Source organism: Trachurus trachurus (genome assembly GCF_905171665.1).
Source record: "Trachurus trachurus genome assembly, chromosome: 18".
NCBI lineage: Eukaryota > Metazoa > Chordata > Actinopteri > Carangiformes > Carangidae > Trachurus > Trachurus trachurus.
Genome location: NC_139909.1, coordinates 3,417,558 through 3,434,499, shown reverse-complemented (window position 1 = coordinate 3,434,499; position 16,942 = coordinate 3,417,558). Strand labels below are relative to the sequence as shown.

The 16,942-nt window shown below is 39.8% G+C and overlaps 2 protein-coding genes across 2 annotated transcripts; both read right to left on the bottom strand.

Annotated features, from left to right (window-relative positions):
- Positions 1–5,577: 5,577 nt before the first annotated feature.
- Positions 5,578–9,227, bottom strand: LOC311001328 (L-amino-acid oxidase-like). The gene is made up of 7 exons (XM_083992385.1): positions 9,176–9,227; positions 8,261–8,487; positions 7,794–7,906; positions 7,337–7,538; positions 7,143–7,211; positions 6,867–7,003; positions 5,578–6,425 (listed from the first exon to the last, which is right to left on the bottom strand). The coding sequence occupies exons 1-7, from the start codon at positions 9,204–9,206 to the stop codon at positions 5,630–5,632; spliced, it is 1,575 nt and encodes a 524-aa protein (XP_083848511.1). The 5' UTR covers positions 9,207–9,227; the 3' UTR covers positions 5,578–5,629.
- A 1,835-nt stretch (positions 9,228–11,062) lies between these two features.
- Positions 11,063–16,942, bottom strand: LOC311001548 (L-amino-acid oxidase-like; the record flags this gene model as incomplete). The annotated part of the gene is made up of 8 exons (XM_083992632.1): positions 16,927–16,942; positions 16,037–16,091; positions 13,252–13,475; positions 13,009–13,121; positions 12,717–12,918; positions 12,443–12,511; positions 11,970–12,106; positions 11,063–11,876 (listed from the first exon to the last, which is right to left on the bottom strand). Exons 2-8 carry the CDS (start codon positions 16,056–16,058, stop codon positions 11,063–11,065), a joined length of 1,581 nt encoding a protein of 526 aa, XP_083848758.1. The 5' UTR covers positions 16,059–16,091; positions 16,927–16,942.

Genomic DNA, 16,942 nt, shown 5'->3' with positions numbered 1-16,942 from the left:
CCTTTATATCTCATTTGTAAATGCTCTATAAAGCATAGATAGTGCCCACTTTAGATGAGCTCACACAAAATATTTAATTAACGAGTAATAAGTGCTTTGTAACTGCCTGAATTCATGAATTCCTGCATTAATAACTGTTTATAAGTCATCAATTGGAAATTAAATTTGTGAGTTTTTATAAAACATTTACTAACACTCACTAAACATGCATACTGGACTCTTTTTGATTACTGTTCATATTCTCATTGCAAACATCACACTGCGCTACCACCTGTTCAATTTGTGTGGACATGCCTGGCCAATATAAGACATCACTGGCCATTTCTTTGCATTTGGCCACGCCCAAGTGTGACTCGTGTATCTTGTCCAGCATCTGTGGTCTCAGCTGCAGTGGTACAATGAGATTCTCTGCCTTGAACAGCAGCCCAGAGGCAAAACTGATCTCCTCTCTAAATGTCCAAAATGATTGTATGCTGTCTGGCACAGCAGACCTGTCGCTCGGCCATCCAGTCACAGTCATGTTTTTCAGCTCCTGCAGAACTGGATCTTGTGATGTTGCGTCTCTGAACAATTTGAGCTTCTCTTCTGAAATACGCAACTGTGGTGTGATCCAGTTTACCTGCAGTTCTTCTTCCAGGAGATCCTCTTTGTACTCGTGAAGGTAAGCACGGCTCAATGCGTCTGCTATGTAAAGCTCTTTTCCTGGTGACAGACACACTGTATTTCTGAAGACACAGCAGCATTCTTTGCAGCCTCATGGGAGCCTGATGCAGCGGCTTCTTGAAAATGCTTTCCAATGGTTTGTGATCACTTTCAACCTGTATTTCTCTGCCATATACATACTGGTGGAATTTTTCACATCCGTATACAATGGCTAACAACTCTTTTTCTATCTGTGTGTGGCAGTGGTGGTCCTGTCACTATGCCTCCAACTGATCATGTGCCCTGGCTACTTGGCCAAGGGGATGTCCCTTTGGGTGACTGGCAAGACTATTACCCGGGGTTAGTCTGGGTTCAATCCCCGCCCGGGCCCTCTTCACCTTGCCATTGACAGTCTGTGAGTGCTCTTGGACAGTCTAGCTAGGGCTCAGGGTGAGGCATGTGGGTGAGGAGGATGAGGAGGGAGAGTCGGTATCAGTGCTAGAGAGAGACGTTAGAGGATAATTACAATCTGGACCTTATTTCTAGCATAAAATACGATCATTTACTCACCCAGACAAGTCGTTGTGACGAAATTAGATCCAGCCGAAAGCCGTATAATGCGAGAACACCGGGCACGCAATGCAGCCTCTATATAACACATTATCCGCTGCGAAACTCATTCATTTCACCAATATTTTGTTATTATACACTAGTGCTATTCCCCTCCGAGCCCGTGGTGGCATGTTATCAACATCTGGGGTCTGTAGGTTGACCTACTGACCTCTGACCTGGATGATGTCATCTCTGAGCGCTGCCCGGCTCATTCTGATAATAATCATTATGCTTCGGCATTCGGGTCCATTTTTATCTCAACCAGGCGGAGCTTTAGTGAGTCCAGGTTGAGGAGAGGAAGCCTGTGGAAGCTGAACTTCATCCAGCTGCTCATTTTGTCCTGACAAGTCAGAAACACGCAGAAACGAACCGTAGCATTAGCGGTAGCAACTAGCCGCGCCGGGCCAAAGATACTCATGACATCATCCAGGTCAGAGGTTAGTAGTCAACCTACAGGCGCAGGATGTTGATAACATGCCACCACGGGCTCAGAGGGGAATAGCACTAGCCTATCATAACTAAATATTGGTGAAATGAACGAGTTTTGCAGCGGATAATGTGTTATTTAGAGGCTGCATTGCGTGCCCCGTGTTCTCGCATTATACGGAAACGCGGCTCTCGGCTGGATCTAATTTCGTCGGAACGACTTGTAATGACATCAAAGTTATCTGGGTGAGTAAATGATCGTATTTTATGCTAGAAATAAGGTCCAGATTGTAAAAAACGGTAATTATCCTTTAAACCTTTGACTCTAAGTCGTAGATAAATAATGGAGAAGGAGCCTTAACTCCATTTCAGTTCGGTCCAACAAAAACCCAACGTTGGTTTGTCCATTTTGGGCTACCGTAGAAATCTGGTGGTGCAACTTGGTGAGCTCCATGAAGGCCGAGCGTGTAGATACCAAGAGCTCAGTGTGAACTGTAAAACAGTGTGTACAGCAGCATCAGTGTGTTTTCTTGACAGCAACACTGAGAACATTTTCACTTGTTCTTCCTTTTTCTGTCATCTTTGAGTTTAGTGAGTTTGAAATGAAAACAACAAAGAGACGGTGATCGGTCTGAATGTATTTGAATGTATGTGAATGACTGAGTGGGTGGAGGTGGATATATGTTGCCACAGCATATGTTCCACACTGCATCAATGGTCTGTGTCATGTATTTATGTTTTTGGTGTTTTGGGGAATGTGTCATGTGGAATGTGAGAACGATTATCCTGGAAAGAACAAATAAACTAAACTAAACTAAACTAAAAAAAACAACCTGAGAGAACAAACACTATCAATAAGTAACACATTAGATCCAACATAGGTACGATCCCCCCAAAATCCTTGGAAAGTGGTGGGTTAATCTTTAACAATGAGTAAAATCTCGATCTTCTAAGGAACTAGTAACTAAAGCTGTGGTGCAGAGGAGGAGGAAGTTCATGATCTCCCTCTGACACCTTGAGGAGTGGGAGCAGGATCAAGATTCACATGGAAACACTGAAGTACACCACTGCATCAAAATGTCCCTAAGCTGTGGTCTTGAGTAAATGTACTTGATTACTTTCCACCACTGTTTTACTCCAGCTGTGGAGGAGGACTGACAGAGGAAGGAGCTGCACAGCTGGGTAAAGTCCAACACCACTGAACTCAGCTCAGGTCCATGAAAAACAAAATGTCCTCATTAAAGCTGCCAGTGTGGGTTGTAACACACACATCACCTCACTTCACCTCTCAACACCCACACCTGTATCCACCAGCCATGGGGGGAGGAGACGCCCACATACTAGAAAAACATGTCCTAACTGTCCAGTAGAACTATTTAGTAAAGGTACTACAACTGTACAGTAACACAGTGCACAGCAGTATTTGCAGATCACAATTCATAACTAATTGAAAAAATTACTAAACACACCAAACACATCGAACATGAAATATGTCACTTTAATTTCTGTTGTTCCTTCAGTGCTTGTCACACTCTGCTAAAAAAACAACAACAGCACAGACCAGAACCATTACCATGCTGGTCTGTGCTGTGTATGACAACAAGCAGTTCACGATTTACCTCTGAGAGGTACTGGAAAATAAATAAACTCAAATGTAACCTAAAATACATTCAAATAATATATAAGTGTTGATATTAAAATGTATACTTTTAAAAAATGTTATCATTGCATGTTACAATGACAATTTTGAGCATACATGATCAAAATATGTGTAAAAACAAATTTCAAATAAGTACACATTAGAAATTACACATGAATTTCACTGTAAGTATATTTTAGTATACTATATTTTTATAAAGTGTAATATAGTATAATTATTTTTAAAGTGTGAAAAAAGTGTTAGCGTGAAAGCGTGATGTTAGTATACTTTTTTATATATTTACAAAAAGTAAAATTTGTGTAAGTATATTTATATACTATATATATAATATACTAATGAAAATAAAAATATACTTAAAATACAATAAAGTACATTTATTTTTCACCAGGGAATGTGAACAAAGTGCCTCATTATAGACTGGACTCCACTTTTCACTGAGCTGCTTTATCTTTAAGGCTTGTGAGTAATGATGCTTTTGTCAGGACAAAAAGACAAAATGCATCATGGGAAAAACATTCTGAGAGTTTTAGCAGTGTTTTTTTTTTTTTAACCTGCAGAAAGGTTCAGAGACGTGATGATGCTAAAGGAGAAAACTGGATGAAAACAACATAACAGAACCACTTAGAGGATCGAGCTGCTGACTTCAAGCTGCTAAGATGCTAATCAGGGTTACATGCTGCTATTCCGACATGCCGCTATTTAGACATTGACCTCTAATTGTTGGAATAGCGGCATTAACATTATTTTTCAAGCGTCCCACTATTTCGACTTTTTTTTTTCATTGTCGGATTAGCGGCACTTTACTATTTTTCCTACTATTTCTTCTTCTTCTACAACCTCAGACGTCTTTAGGACATCAGATATTATTATAGGCCAGGGGTGGGCAATTATTTTTTCCAGAGGGCCACACTGACTCCGATAAAGTGAGTGAAGGGCCACACAATTCGAAATCGAATTGAAACATTAAATATTTATTGCTGAAAATATATTAAACTACATATATTTGGTGGACATATTGCTTTACAATAGGCTATTTGACAGACCACAATCGATGTAATCGCATTTTCAACTAATATCCAGCACAGATCACTGAAGAAACATACTGTATTATGATATAAATATGGACTCAAGGCAGACTGTTTTACTGTCATCAAAACTTACTGAGCATTAAGTAAATGACTGCATCAATGAATAATATTCACAGACACCTTATCATGAATATTACAATTACCCACTCAGATCCTTTTCAGTTCTAATTCAGTGAGACTGTTCTATTTCTGAGGATAACCCAAACGTTAACAGACCTGCATCACTTAATGAAGAAATGATTAGGCTAATATGTTTTGTATAATAATAATATAATAAATATAAGTTTTATTTATGAAGAAACACACAGTTCCTTTGCTGCTGCTTTACTGTAACTAACAGCACCAACATGAAAATGATTCCAACTGTAAAGAATAACTGATTTGATGCATTGGTGGATCGAGGCTTCAGACGCACGTGGCTACAATCAGTCATACGGTTGCACCGATCATGTCAGAAAACCCAGCGTTCTCATAAAATGCTCTTTGAATCACAGTTTGCTAAATTTGGGCTTTGTAACCGTCAGCAGTGATGACATGGTTCGGCTGACGGACGGTTGTGAAACACTGGCCCGGTCCCCAGTCTCCCGCTGACAGGTCCCGGTGGTCAGAAACTCCGCTGTGGAGAAAACCTGCACCAGAGCGGCTCCTCTCTCTCCTCCGTCGGAGGTTTCTGTCTGCGATCTGCAGGCTACTGCTCTAACGGGGCTGTCACTGTTTCAAACAGCTGATTAATGCGCATCAATAATGGAGGATGGAGGATTTTCTTTTTTTTCTTTGTGCACGTGGCGGGCCAGATTGAGATGGTCCACGGGTCGGGTCCGACTCAGACTTTTGTGGATGTTTAATGAGGCACTTGACTTTGATATAATATAAACATTTTTACTATTTAAAGTCATGTTTCCAAAGGCTTTAAGAATACCTTTGGCCATGGTAGAACATCAGGGAATGCATCTGATTTGTATAATGTTTTCGATATATAATTAGTAATAAATTAGCCCATTTGAAGACACCAGTTTGTGCTCTGTGAAATTGTGATGAACAAATAATTAACTGTTTTAAATAATCTGTGGATTAATCAATAATTAAAAAAAAGAAATCAACAAGAAAAAGTGCAATCATCTTTTTTTTTTTTTTTTTTAACATTTCCTACCATTTCATTGTTACCACAACACTGATTTTCCTACAAAACCAATTCTACAGCCTAGAGCTCATCTCGCTGTTTAGCTGGTTCCTTGTGCACTCCTTCGTTAATGTTTGTAGCCGCCCTGATCGCTGATTTCATCGACGTCTCGATCCAGGCGTGAGGGAAGGCCGTGTGTTCACCGGCGAAGTGCACCCTGCCTTCTCTTCTGAAGAGCTCCTTAGAGTACTCTAAATGCTGGTAAGGTGTGAAGAGAGCGAAGGCGCCCAAACTGTGAGGATCTGAGCTCCACCTCTTCACCACCACTCCTGTGCAGAGAGACCTGACACGCTCTCCGTGGATCTTCACCAAATCCCTCAGAGCCAGTTCTTTCAGATCTTCATCGCTGGCTCCTAGGAAGAGGAGGGAGTCGTCGGACCAGGTGTAGGAAGCCAGGAGGACGCCGATGGTCTTGTTCTTTGGGAAACTGTGACTGGGGTAGTAGATGTAACGAGAGGGTCCGTCAGTGATGCTCTTTCCTCCGTGGATGCCGTCCTCCTCCCAGAACGTCTCACTGAAGGTGAGGATGATCTTAGTGGAGCTTTCATAATGGACTCCCCTCAGAGCCTCCATCTTGGGAATGGAAAGAGGTGGGTCAAAGTCTATGAAGAGAGCTGCTTTGGCTGTGGTTGTTACAAGGACAACATCTGCATGAAGGTCCGTCAAAGAAGAATGGTTTTCAGTCTGATATGACACAGTCACACCTTTAGCTGACTGGCTGATACGTTTGACCTTGGAATTGAGGAGGATGGGCCCGTCGAGGACGGAGAGAAAAGCTTTGGGCAGAAGATCTGACCCACCAGTTATTTCATCGTACCTTCAAAAGAAAAAGACAAATCTTTATTTGTACTGAACCATTCAGCCGGGGGCAATTACAGCAAGTCAAGCCATGGCTGCCGTTTCCTTTGGTTCTTGGCAGACATTGTGAGGGTGCAATAAAAAGTAGAAAAACAACAAAAAATGCAGTGCTTCCTGATACATGCAGGTTAGCCAAAGATTGACCTGCCTCCTATGACTTATCTTTGCTCTGATAAAGCCAAGTAACCACAGAGACTTGTCACACCCAAAACTATAAAACTGATGGTCCTCAAAGAATCAAACAATCCAGTGCAGAAGCCAGAATGTCAGATTTCAACAACCATCCCTTGTCCTTAAATGAGTGCAACACTTTGGAGCAGAAACTGGTCTGACAGGACTTGTCTAGTTTTATGTCCTTTTTGCTAAAAGACGTAAAAATATAGTAAATCAATAATCTTACTGGGTTTGGTCACTGACGTCAGCGTTGAGGTAGATCAGCTCAGTAAGAGCCAGGTGCATGAGGCTCTGCTCGTTCAGCAAGTCTCCAATCATGCTCACTGCCTCTGCACTCAGGCCGCCTTCGCTCTTCAGATATTCCTGTAAAATCAAACACAAAAATGTCTTTGTGGAGTCTAATTCTCTCCTTGAATTGTACTTTATCTGTTAACTCAAACTGAAACAATTCAATGTTCAGTTTGTGCTGGAAGACGTTCTCATGAATCTCACTGGGCTTTACCTTCACAGAGTAGTGGTCGTATTTCTTCAGCGCTGCCCAGCAACCGTGTGCCTCCACTTCATCTTCCACCTACAGAAAAGATTAATTACAGTTGGAAGTTACACTCACAACTACACACTACTGTAGACCCATATCACCATCATTTATACAGTAAAAAACAAGAGACTTCAAATTCCCTGCTCATGCCAGTCTACCTTCTGCAAAGCCTGCTGTAGCAGCTTCTCGGCCGACCTATTCCTCTCTCCTTCTGGCAGATCGTACTTCAGGATGTCGGGGTCTGCTTTCACTGCGTAGGTCCGTTTCCTCTGACCATGGATCAGGTAAAACGTGTTGAGGTCTTCCATTCTGAATTTATTTAGCTTGAGGCCCAGTTTACTGATAAACCAGCGGACAATCCTGTTGAGACAGAAAATCATGAGACTGTGAAACCTCTGAGAGCAAAGCCACTAAACACCAATGTGAACAAGTGTTGTTCAAACTGTCCTCTCCTAAAACATTCTCTGAATATTGCTATTTGCTGCTGGCACCAACTAACCAACACAGCATTTTGGACTAGCAACACGTTGCGTGTAACGTCGGCAATGCAGATAAATGGACATTGGAATTGCTTTAAGGGGAAAAGTTACAAAATTAAGAGCAACTGTGACTCACTCATGAAAATTTGGGATTCTCATTGCTCCCATTTCAGCATACCAGCCCTCTTTTTCATTCCTGTAGGTCTCCACACGTCCACCTACCCGCTCACTAGACTCCAATATTGTTACCTTGATCAAAGAGATAAAACAATGAAATAATAAGCCAGAGGTATCTAATCTTCAAAATATATTTTTGTCAGAGAAGGCATCAATCAAACAAGCAGTATGTGAATTTAGAAAATCTGTGCAATAACATTCTTCATGAATAACCACACATGATGTCATCCAGAGTTCTGTATAGTTTATTTATGTCTCATCATTGTGAGTTAATTCAAGCTCAAAAACACAATATATTCTAAATACATTTGTTTTCTGTTAAATAAGTTAGGAGGCTAAATGAGGAAGTTCCACAGTGTTCAGTCGCCCCCTAGTGGCTGAACAAACATCTCCTACAGCTTCATTGTATCGACCTGTTGTTTGTACCTTGTGTCCTGCGTCTTGCAGCAGCTTTGCAGCCGTCAGTCCGGCCATGCCCGCCCCAACAATAGCAACGTGATGAGGTTTGTTAATGGGTAGGAGTCCATTTTTCGAAGTGTTCAACAGCACTTCATAGTCTTTGTCCTCCAGACAGTGGGCCAGATGTTCCTTCACACTGAGAGCAGCAGCAGTGTGGCCACAGCTCACGGTGAACAGCATCATGCTGACAGCAACTGGAGGCACAGCCACATGAAAACAGCTGTTGATCTTGGGATATTAAATTCAGCAAATTTCCGAGTGGAGACGATGGATATTTAAAAATCATTAAATCAATTATTTTTACTCATTCATTTATACTTAGACCCCCTAAATGACAAAGCAGAGAAAATCACTTTTGATTCTTTTGAAAATGAAATGACAAAGCAGAAACATCAGATCAAGAGAATGTAATGAATCTGAGCTACAGTTTAAGGAAAATGAATGTAAATTATTTTAGCATTAAAACTAAAACAAAAATAGTCAGAATAAGGGGTCTGAACAATGTTTGTATGCCCTGCATAGCCTTTAATATTTGAACTCTAACTACAGTGTGTTATTTAAAATCCATGGAACAAGGGATTTTCAGTTCCGTAAACTAGGTGGTGAAAAATTAGTTCCCACTTTCCCTCCCATCTTTTAGCCAGTGTGTCACTCCCATGACTGACAGTTCCTGTACAGACTGGTCACACCCTGTTTCATCACTCAGTGATGTAAATCAAATTAAACTTCTGACACATCAAAAGCAGAACAAAAAATAAAACTTTGGGTCAAACCAAGGACGGAGGAAAATGATCCAAGTCTGATCACAGAAAAGTGACACAAGGATTCAAACCAGATGATAACAAAAACAAAAACATTTACAATATTTCTGTAAATACTCACATAATTTCCAGCTCACCACACGTAGCTCCATCTCAGTTTGAAGACCCGGCTTCTTTTTTGTCTTTGGTGGCCAAAGGAGGACGACGAGAGAGAGAAAAACACACAGAAAGAAAATTGATTAAATTCTTCAAACTCAGTAGGTACAGCAGCAGTGAAGAGTTATATGCAAAAACTAAGTAACAGTGTAATAAACACATGCGAATACAAATTTTGCGACACTTATGTAAAAAAAAAAAAAAAGGAAAATGTAACATTTTGAAAATTCTCTGCAGAGAAACAGAAATATAACATTGACATTTGACATTTTTTATTCATAATTTATACATTTGGTAACACTTTACAACAAGGGTCCCTTAATTAACGTTAGTTAGTACATTATTAAGCATTAATGAACTGTTTTAAGATATATGAACGATCATTATTTTATATTATTTAGGATTAGGATTAGGAAACATGTTAATTAATAAGCAGTTAATGAATGTTTACTATAGTTAGTTAATACATTATTAAGTAATAATAAAAGTTGAATAATGTAATTAGTTATCATTATGTATGCGTTACTCAGCATTAATTAACACATTAGTTTATATAATAATGCTTAATAATGTACTAACTAACGTTAATTCACGTTAAGTGTTACCATAAATTTATATTCATTCAATGTAATTCAATTAATTGGATGAAGTGCAGATTCCTACCTTCTGTGGTGTCTCAGTGACCTGATATGAAACCATGCTCTCTTATATGCAACACTGTGACCGAGAGATTTCCTCTCACCTGATCTGGCATGTCCACCAAAGGCATGACTTCCTTCCTTCTTTTACACCATGGCTTTGGTTTTGGTTTCATTATTCCTCACTGTCTCTGGCAGTGAGGTGTAAATCACTGTTCAGGTCTCATGATCACATATAAAAAGTTTACTGTTACGCAATTTTGGGTCATTTTATGGGAACTTTGCCCAAAGTAAAACTGCTCAGAGGGAAAGGGAGGATTCTTTTTAAATCTTTCATTTCTCTTGTGCATTTTTTGCAAACCACATGTTTGTCTTTCCCATGGTGGTTGATCGTCAGTCTGCACCACACAGAGGAACCAGCTCCATCATACTGTATTACAGTGTCACATGCAACCTTAATCTGCATATTAGACATTCTTTGATAATGCATGGAGCGCTGCTGTTGGTGGTGCAGTAACACATGACTGAATTCATTCAGTTCAATGTTTGTTCATTATGATTCTCAAGAAGACATTTTGTTTTACTGTTTGGAAAAGTCATGAAGGACTGGTCAACTGTAATACTTGGTTGCAACATCTGTTGTGAGATCATACACATATAGTATATATAATATTATATGGATCAACAAGCTTGGGTCATCATTGCTGCACAAATTCTGGTTTAATACACTGCTCAAAAAGGGAACACTTAAACAACACATTGTAACTCCAAGTATATCACACCCCATGTGAAATCAACCTGGGATGATCATTTTTATGTTATTTTGTTCTCAACACACTCTAATATATATATTAAATAACGATTTTAAACTGGAATATTTCATTAATTGAGATCTAAGATGTGTTGTTTAAGTGTTCCCTTTATTTTTTTGAGCAGTGTACATTTGTTGATAGTCATAACATTTATGCTGAACACTTTTTTTGTGTGAAGAGTGTTGCAGGCAGACAGTTGGTTCATCCTTAGGAAAAATACACACATCTCAAAAATAAGACCATTAAGTTTTATTTCCTCTTTATTTAACACATATGATCAGGGCAGGAAGAGAAGATTGTCAGATTACAAGTAAGAAGGTTAAACAGTGACATTTCTACTGAAACAAACACTTCAAATCACTCAAACAGGTTACATTGGTATAAACTGAAGGTGCTATTCTCTCATTCACACAACTTTTCCCGGACTGCACAACTGCCTGAGTCTGAATTCAGTAGCTTTCCTTCGTTAATGTTTGTAGCCGCCCTGATCGCTGATTTCATCGACGTCTCGATCCAGGCGTGAGGGAAGGCCGTGTGTTCGCCGGCGAAGTGCACCCTGCCTTCTCTTCTGAAGAGCTCCTTAGAGTACTCTAAATGCTGGTAAGGTGTGAAGAGAGCGAAGGCGCCCAAACTGTGAGGATCTGAGCTCCACCTCTTCACCACCACTCCTGTGCAGAGAGACCTGACACGCTCTCCGTGGATCTTCACCAAATCCCTCAGAGCCAGTTCTTTCAGATCTTCATCGCTGGCTCCTAGGAAGAGGAGGGAGTCGTCGGACCAGGTGTAGGAAGCCAGGAGGACGCCGATGGTCTTATTCTTTGGGAAACTGTGGCTGGGGTAGTAGATGTAACGAGAAGGTCCGTCAGTGATGCTCTTTCCTCCACGGATGCCGTCCTCCTCCCAGAACGTCTCATTGAAGGTGAGGATGATCTTAGTGGAGCTGTCGTAGTGCACCGCCCTCAGAGCCTCCATCTTGTGAATGGAGAGTGGTGGATCAAAGTCCATGAAGAGAGCTGCTTTGGCTGTGGTTGTTACAAGGACAACATCTGCATGAAGGTCCGTCAAAGAGGAAGGGTTTTCAGTCTGATATGACACAGTCACACCTTTAGCTGACTGGCTGATACGTTTGACCTTGGAGCTGAGGAGAATTGGGACGTCAAGTTTCCTGAGAAAAGCTTTGGGGAGAAGGTCCGACCCGCCCGTCACCTCATAGTACCTTGAATACAGAAAGACAAAGCTATTACTGTAATGATCTATTTTTGATATATGTTGATGATAAGATTGAAGGCAAGGTCATGGTGTGAATTACGTGGTGTTGTCATTGATGTCACTCTGGTCGTAGAGCATCTCCGTCAGTGCTGTGTACATCAGACTCTGTTCATTGAGCAGGTCTCCGATCATTCTCACCGCCTCTGAACTCAGATTTCCTTCTTCTTTCAAATACTCCTGTTGAACACATATTATTGCTCAACTGGTTTAAAATGTTTGACAGGGTGTTATGGACATTTGACATGACGGGATATAGGACACTGTCTTTCTTTTCCAATTACAATATTGGAAGCATATTTACTTGTTTGATCTTATTTCTAAGTTTGATTTTCATTAAAAATATACCTGCAAGAAAAACTGCAAAGCTGTAAGCCAAAGGAGTCGCTTATTATGTCTGTCAGGTTAACTGTTAGTTGGTTAACATTAGTATATAGATCTTATTTTTAATGCTTTCAAATACCAGAGACTATTCATACAATGTTTATTGAATGATGAGATCACTTTGTGTTTTACCTTTACAGAGTACCGGTCATATTTTTTGAATGCAGCCCAGCAGCCATTAGCCTCCACTTCATTTTTCACCTTCAACAGAGATAATGAAGTCACTTATCTTATCAGCTGAAAATGTCCATGTGCAGTATCGAAATGACATCTGCAACACACAAAATACTGAACCGGCAAAATTAAAAATGAACTCTTCTATGCTGATGACACACTATTGTAGTTGTGTTGAGTGTTTCTATGGTTTGTGACTCAGAACAGAAACTTCCTGATCTGTTTTACGTACCCTCTGCAGAGCTCGCTGCAGCAGTTCGTCGGCCGACTTCCCTTTCTCGCTTTTATCTACCTTGTACTTGAGGACGTCAGGGTTTGATTGCACAGCGTACGTCCGCACCCGCTGTCTATTGACCAGGTAAAAGGTCTGAGGGTCAAACATGATGAACTCATTCAACTTGACCCCAAGCTCTTGAGCCAACCAAAGGACGATCCTGCTCAGGAGATCAATAATGTTATTAGTTATAGAGGTGACAGATCATTTACATATATATTATGTGTTTCTGTGGAACGATTAAACGCACCGGTGGGAACTTGGGATCCTCATGGCACCCAGTTCAGCGTACCAGCCCTCTTTCTCGTTCCTGTAGGTCTCCACACGACCTCCAATGCGATCATCAGCCTCTACTATGGTTACCTTATGAAAACACATGGGTACATACAACGGATTACAAGTGAGTCCAGTCTAGTGGTGTTTGTCATCTAGTTTCTGCCCTCTTTATGTGATCTTCAGGCTAACCCTCTCCTACTGCCCTGTTGGCTTGTACCTTGTGTCCTGCGTCTTGCAGCAGCTTAGCGGCCGTCAGTCCGGCCATGCCAGCTCCAACAATAACAACATGATGAGATGTGTTCATGTGTGGGAGGCCGTGCTTCATCGTCTTCAGCAGATCATTGTAATCTTTGTCCTCTAGACAATCAGCCAGATCTTCGTTCATGCACACAGAGTGACCATGGTGCACTGTGAGCAGCAGCAGCAGTAACGCAACTGCAACTGGAGGGACAATGAAATGAAAACATGCTGTTTACTGCCACAAGGAACTTGTACCAAAAGACTTTACACTGTCGAACATGCACAAATATTTAGTCTGGACAAACACACTGTATTTGGTAACACTTTATTTTAAGGGGTCCTTGTTCCTGTGTATCTACCTAATTAATTACAGTGTAATTACCTATGTAACCGTATGTAATAACATGTACTTACATTGTAAATACATAGTGTATTTTGGTGTACTTACAGGTCATTGTTACACTTGTAATAAGAAATGCTTGTGCAAAGAGAGAGGCCACTTTGGTATTTCTTATTACAAGTGTAACAAGGACCTGTAAGTACACCAAAATACACTATGTATTTACAATGTAAGTACATGTTATTACATACGGTTACATAGGTAATTACACTGTAATTAATTAGGTAGATACACAGGAACAAGGACCCCTTAAAATAAAGTGTTACCCTGTATTTGATCTTGTCTGCATCAATTACAGACACTTAACTGATGCTGTCAATATGTGAATAAGGAGAATAATGGAATAGGAATAAGATATTCAGTTTCCAGTTTCACTCAAGTTTCTGTGAGGTTCAGCAAAAAAAAAAAGGTTAATAAATAAATTTGACCTCTCCTGATTTCATCACATAGTCATTAAATTTAAACTGTACCAGTGTAAATCTCAGGGTGATAAAGCAGAAGTAAAACCCAACTGAGTGGGTGTGAACCGCAGACAGGGAACAGGAAGTGATGACTTTCAATATATACAGTATTAACACCACACATGAGCCACATGAGACTGATGAAAGGTAAGGTTTCTTACAAGAATGAACAACGAGATATATAAGGTTTCAAAATAGTGGAGCAGATAAAAGCAAAATTTGAGTGTAATTATGCAAATTATGATACAAGCATGAAATGTGATATATTTGTTCTTGAGAGGCTTCTGATCAAATTTGTCTGATTGGACATTTGAAAATCCAAGATGGTGGCTATTTTTCAAGATGGCTGCCAAATTAGCCTTATAAATCACCATTTTTATATTAATGTGTGTAGTTAATTTTATTGATCTTGGTGTCAATTCCTATTTTTTCAAGTTTGTTGAGTTGGATTTTGTGATTGTATACAGGGTAGCGCCCAACAAATTAATTTAGTAAAACAGTGTTTTTCAAACTGTGGGGCGCGCCTCCCCTTGGGGGACGCCAGAGTTTTTAAAGGGGGGGCGGGGGCACGACGTGAGAAAAAAAGAAAAGAACTAAATGATTAATTGCATTTGCAATTATATTGCAATATATTTTTTTATATACAATATTATTTGTCATGCAAACAAAGGGGGATGGGGCTGTCAGTGAAAAGAGAAGGCAACAATGCCACACTGTTACGTGTTGTATGTTGGTCTCAGACTCGGCTGAATGTAGCACTACGTTGGCTGTGGAACTATTCCAGTTAAAAAAATAAGAGTGTCAGGTATGCTGCTGAGCGTTGTGTCGCACCGTGTCAGGTATGCAGCAGGACCAGTAGTACAGCGTCCTTCCACATACATTTTAGCCCGGTCGTTAAACCAGAGGTTTTTTTTTTGTTTGTTTTAAATGACTGGAGCACAAGCTAAGTTCTCCTCTACTACAGCTGAACAGCTGACATGTGGTCAAGACGTACAGCAGAGACCTAGCACAGTCTCATCAGTGCATTTCATTATTAAACTTCAACCTGAAAGCTCTCTGTCCTCAGACTGTCCTACGGGAAAAGTTTATTTTTAATAAATCAAATCTTGTTCAATAGCTTCAAATCAGGGCTTCCTTGCACAGCACTCTGCAGCTGCATATGTGAACAGTAGCAGCTAGATTAACTTTTGTGTTTAGTGTGAAGTTACACAGTAGGTTTGGTGTCCTTTTTCGTTACTTTTCCAATAAAGTTATATATTCTTTTTTCTCCTTTTCCATGAATGATGTCATCTATGTGTCTATATACAAATACAATACAATGTATCACTTATGTCATTCAAATTAGTCAACTACACACATTTTTTATGAAAAAATAAACTTCAGGAGGCTAATTTGGCAGCCATCTTGAAAAATGGTTCTTGGATTTTCACATGTCCAATCGGACAGATTTCATCAATAGGCCCTAGAGAACAACCAAACCAAATTTCATGCTTGTATCATAATTTGCATGATTTTTCTGTTATCTACTCCACTAAAAACAAAAGTTTACTTCAAGAAAAATCAATTTACATCCATCACTCCTTAGAAAAACTATGTTCTCCCTATCACAGCTCTCACGTCCAACTCAGGCTGTGGGTGGCGTAATCTCCCTCAAATTCTACACTATAGATATACAACACATAGATCAAAAATACAAACTATGAAATAATGAAATTCAATCTAAATCTCAACATATTTCTACATCTATAAATTATGGCTCCTACAAACACTGTCAGATTTCACTGATCAGACTGATGTGCAACCTCACAGCTGCTCCAGCTCTAACTCACTCAAAACATTCACATGATTCCAAAGTTAATGTAAAGATAAATATATAAACATCGAAATTGTAAAATACTTACAGAATTTGTGGTTCACCTCCATCTGCTCCAACAGTACGTGTGACCCAAACCGTCGCTGTTTGGTGTCATGAGGAGGAAGAGAAAAAATACATCAGAGCTCCTAGAAAGTCCTGACTTCTCTCTCAACGTGTGTTACTAAGGTTCACAGACACATTTACACTCGATGCCATTTACTTATTATTCAAACAAACACAGAATGGATTCAACAACACAAAAGCTCATTTAGGGAAAACATTAAAAAAATATGTATCTTTTCAAAAATAAAATGCAGTTTATGTTCAGTGTTATACTTTCAGTCAGGGCCAGAGCCTACAGTGCATGTCCTGAAAATAACTGAAAACTGTACTTCATTGTGTCGCTGTTCTTTTTGAATCAATAACATGTGACTGATGTAGATTTGAAAAGGACAACACTGAATTTAAAATTTTAAAGACAAAAATATTTGATGTACATATGAACTCCGACCTTGTCTGGGGTCAAAGTGCAATATTATGCACAAGACACACCAGCTTTGATCATGTGATGCTGTAAAGATCTATAACATCCACTCCAAAGCCACCAAACAACTCAGGATATCCAAGGTGCTACAAATGTGATCATTCATACAAAACTGTCAAGAAAGATATTTACACATGTCTGTGTTTCCAACCATGGTAAATCATTGTTGATGAGGAATCATTAACATTAACATGTGATCAGACAGTCTCTTCATATATATATATAATCATTAATAATGACATTTTTATTATTCACTGTAATTTGTGGAACTTCGGGAAGTTAGTAGCCCTCAGTTTCAACAAGGTTGGTGACCCCTGCTGTCAATTCATTCTGTTGTTTTTTTTTGTCTTAATAAATGTGTATCTATTAATGACTGAAATAAAGCATCTTACCTTTTCAGAAGCTTCA